The following is a 4,643-nucleotide window of genomic DNA, read 5'->3' on the forward strand; positions in this document are numbered from 1 at the left end:
TATTATTATTCATATATTATATAATACGAACTTAATAACACACATCAATGAAAATACATAATCATAATAAATATTACATTTTTGTTAATTTCTGAATATTTAATAATTATATTTTACATAATGTTTCAATATAAACTTGAATCAAATAACTTCAAAGATTATTACAATTATAAGGGTGTCTACGGCTGACAATATTAAAATAAAATATTAAATTTAATTTTACCTTCATGTGTTCATGCTGTTCTGTTCAACAATATAGAAATTAAAGTTTAAATTCAATTAAAAAATAAAATCATAATTCTTTAGGCCATTTTTTACATTTTCAGATGAAATAATTGAAACATACATGTGTGTATTATGTATGAATTATATGTGTGTATTATGTATAAGTAATTCGTACATAGTACACAACAATACCTTGGACTTAATGTGTTTGTTTGTGATCCTTGTCAGTTATGTAGTTATGGACAATAAAGTTTTATTTTAATTCAGAATTTTAATTTTAATGTACATTTTTTGCACTGAAAATGATTTGTCAATGAAGTTTTAAATATAAAATGTTATCAGTAATTCTGCCTCTTTAAAGACACTCAAACACAAATATTATTACACAATTTAAGTTTAATATTGTCAGCCTCAGACTTCCATATGTTTATCATGGAACACAACAAATAAGACATTTTACAAATAACATTTTAAACAATGAAATTAAAAAATTAAAAAGTGAATAATTTCCCTTTTTTGCTTCCACAGCTGATTAAATACTGGGACGCCTTCTTACCCGAAGCCAAGGCCATCTCATAAAGACAGTCCTGACTACACTACCCACAATGCACCGCTCCCCCTCCTCCTCCTGTTCATGCCCAGAGCGATGAAGAAGTGACTTTTCTGCAGTTAAAACAAAATCAAGATAAACTCTTGAATTCACAGTTCGTCATCTTTTATTTTATTCTTTTTCTTTTCCCGCTGAACTTCGGTGTTGCGTTCAAGTCCTGTCAGAATAATTGTTGCTTTTACGATAACACGGTAATATTAACAACAGTGTTGCGCTCTATTATTATACACTATTTCCTTCTCGGGTGTTTTCAGAATTCAGCAAAATTTCAAAACGGACAAAGTTCCCGTGTGTCATTTTGTTTGTAAAAATGAAACCTGCAAAAGTTGTTTCCAAGCCAGAAGCTCATAATCCCGTTTGACTTGAACACAGCACCAGTTTATTTTTTTTAACCCTTTCCTCATCGAACCGATTCTAACACGGTGTCAGTTTTTACAAACTTAAAGCACTTTGGTGGAAAGAAAAATACGAAAGTTTGTATTTGAGTTATGTTTTTAGGGATTAACGTCAATGTTCCTAAACACACATTCTAAAGGTAAAGAAACCATCTTTGTTTCTCTCTCCATCAGTTTGGTCTTTGGAAGTATGGAAGCTCATTACTGACAAAAAAAAAATGAAGTTAGGAATGCTAAAAAAAAATATATATATATATATTTATATATCAAATTAGTTAATACTTCTCTATCAATGTACAGTCTAAATGAAGGTTTAAATTCTGACAATAATGAAACGTTTTTTAGTCCAGAGTGAGTCGAGAACAGTACGGTGTGAGATTGACATTTAAACACACTTTAACGTATGCGTAGATATTGAAAGAATTAAGCATTAATATCTGTGATATTTAACAGAAACTGCTCACATGACGAAAGCTGTTGAATCTGGTTTAAGAACTCCGGAAAAAAAGTCAACAAGTGAACCTTAAATTTAGAATGTTTTCCTACAGGAACGAGCGGCGACGCTCTACGTCTCCTTATTTAGCATTTATAAACGCTATGTATCATAAACAAATGGTTAATAACCCACTATATTGTAGTTGTAAGCAGGTATTGGTGGTTATTAATTATTCGTCAATAACTGCAACACCCATAAAATACAATAAAATTTTCCTATAGCTGCTTATAACTACACAATAGTGTGTTTTAAACATTATTCAATATTTGTATACAGCTTGTAAATGATTAACAGAATGACTTGGTCTATTTTTTTATCAATCCTGACTTCTCAGGTTTTTTTCTGGCATTAACGGTCTTCCATACTTTGTCCTTTTAAGAACTACAGTACCCATGAGCCTCAGCGGTTGGCGTGAAGTCAAGAGATGTATCTTATTCGGAACAAATCCAAAGTGAATTGTGTCAAATTTTTTTCTTTACTTTATCCGACAAGAAATCTGAAGCTGTCCGATTGGATGTTGTCCTGCTGCAGTGATCTCTGGGTATTGTAGTTTTCTTTCTCCTAATGCAGTTTTGAACCTTTTAACTTTTTTATTTCCGGCTCAGTGTTTAAGAATGGGTTGCAATTATCCGCTGAATTTCATCCATAAACATTTCATTATTGTAGTTTTATCCGGCGCTAACAGTCATGCTAACAGTGCTAGCAGCTTTGGGAACCACTTAAACAAACCTGAAAGTCAGAATACTTTAAAAGGAGAGCTGTGAATCTGATCCGGAGTTGGTGCTGAAGGACGACTGACTGAATCCTTTGTGTTATTTTTGTGTCTTGGACTTCCTGTTCGACCCCCCCCCCTTTACTCGCATCTCAAAACGACTTGTTTCTGTTGCTGTATGATCGTAAGTGAAGGCAACGTTTTCTCTCCTTCGTGCAGAGAAGGAAGAATCTCACTTTGTTCAGTTCACTGCTGCCGTCTCAACATTTACAAACCTTTTATTTCATCTCTCTTCTGCCTTGAAAAGTTTGATTTTTAATGCGCTACTTTGTTTACTTTAATTAATCTATGTCCTAAATGTTCAGACGGTTTTACACAAAGTTGAATCCAGGTGTAAACCGTGAAAACCAGAAGAGAATTGTTGCAGGTCAGATTATTTTTCATTTGAATCGGTTTGAAAAGTAAAAGTTTTTTTGAAATAACATGAAGCTATTGTCGCTTAAATGCTGTTGAGCCAATAATTTAGTCTCTATTTGGTCTTTTAAACGGTAAAATCACCAATATTCTGGGTTGTAAACGCTCTTTACGGTCTCTCCAAACCAAATAAAACAGTTTCAGTTAATGTGAGTATTTTGGCGTTCACACCTCAAAGAGAACATCCGGCTAAAAATGTGTTTTTTGTTAGATGGAGAACCAACAAGACAAAAACTCTTCCATAATTATTTTATTTCACATTTCTATCTGCAGTTCACTTTTGAGCCACATGAGGGAGCCTGAATGTTCGTATTTGGAAGTATTTCTTCTAAATGGCAGCTTCATCTGTTCAAAGATAATGGAAGTAAATGGCAGGAACGTTATACATTTCCTCTATTCATGATTTATATAGAAGGGCCTGTAGTGAATTGGGTCGGTAGGGTTTGTCATTTTTAAAAAGTGTATGTAAACTACAACACATCGTCCACGTTGAGTCGCATCCCTCAATATAGAATAACGTTGGATCTCGTAAAAAAACGTAAATTGATGCAAGTAAACGGTCGTATCCTGAGAACCTGCGGCGTGAACAGAACCTCGGTGCGTTTCTTCCTCCTCTTCGTTTCCCTCAAAGACGAAGACTTTGATGTTTTGGGGTTGTTGTTGTTGTTTTTTAACGGGGAAATGAAGAACTCGAAAACACGCTTGTCAGCATATTTAGCATCGATGCTAACAAGCGTGTTTCCAATGCAGAGGAAGGAGAATGAAGAGCGATGGTAGTTTGAGGTGTGGAGGACGTGAGTGATTGTCATGTGACGGTGTCCGTCCGTCCGTCCAGAGGACAGACTGGTTCTCCTCCTGTTGGTCAGTGTGAGCGCTGCAGCTACAAATATTGAATGTGCTCTTGATTTTGTTTTCGTTGAATTTAAAGCACACTTCATTATCAGGATCTAATCCGACATCCTGAAGATATAAATCATTTTTTTTCATCTCTTATTGTTGGAATTAAAACTGGAATTCTTCGTCTGAAATCATTCTGCATCGATCGCTACCTTTTTTGTATTTCACTTTGTGTCTTTCCACATTTCATTGCCGCCTAAATGATGTGCAATGGTTGAGTATTTTCAGTTGATTTAATTTTTATGTTTTCACTTTGCGATGAAATTCTTTATCTGAGCAGATTTTTTTTTTAATGTCTTTTTGTTTTGACGTGACATTCCTGCAGCGCTGCAGAGCAGAACTTTAATTACAATAAAGGAATGTATCTCACCTGTGGTCGCACTGGGTTTTATTTATTATATTATATAATATTTATTATTATTCAAAGTGTCAATAGTACAGGTAGCAGAGAACAGCACCTGTCCTGTCACCCGTCACCGTCCTCACCTGTGTGTTGTCTCTTCTCCAGCTCTATTTTTAAAATCCAGACAGTCAAACTGTCAAACCTCAAAATGATAATCAGAGACTGGAAACGATTCACACAAACTGTCAGGAGGCTTCACATCAGCTCTGCATACACACACACACACACACACACACACACTCAGCATATAGGCCGTGTGTTACTTTGCATTGTGGCCGTCACAGGATCGACTAGCTGTCATATTCACGCTGCAGGTTTCTGGTGAAGACGAACAAATTCACATCTGACTTTATTAAGAGACTCCAGAGAAATATTTAGTCTGTGTGTGTGTGTGTGTGTGTGTGTGTGTGTGTGTGTTCTTTTTTTGTCAC

The 4,643-nt window shown here is 35.0% G+C and overlaps 1 protein-coding gene across 1 annotated transcript in view; it reads left to right on the plus strand.

The window, feature by feature from the left end:
- The window catches only part of snx2 (sorting nexin 2), a 26,389-nt gene extending 22,211 nt beyond the window's left edge, over window positions 1–4,178 (plus strand). Inside the window, exon 15 of the mRNA XM_068703065.1 lies at window positions 754–4,178. Within this exon, the coding sequence (XP_068559166.1) occupies window positions 754–804 (51 nt within the window). The 3' untranslated portion in view covers window positions 805–4,178. The remainder of the gene's footprint in view (window positions 1–753) is intronic.
- Window positions 4,179–4,643: the final 465 nt, after the last annotated feature.

The sequence above is a fragment of the Cebidichthys violaceus genome, unplaced genomic scaffold (genome assembly GCF_023349555.1).
Source record: "Cebidichthys violaceus isolate CVI_PGR_0920_01 unplaced genomic scaffold, fCebVio1.0.p SCAF_9, whole genome shotgun sequence".
Classification (NCBI taxonomy): Eukaryota; Metazoa; Chordata; class Actinopteri; order Perciformes; family Stichaeidae; genus Cebidichthys; species Cebidichthys violaceus.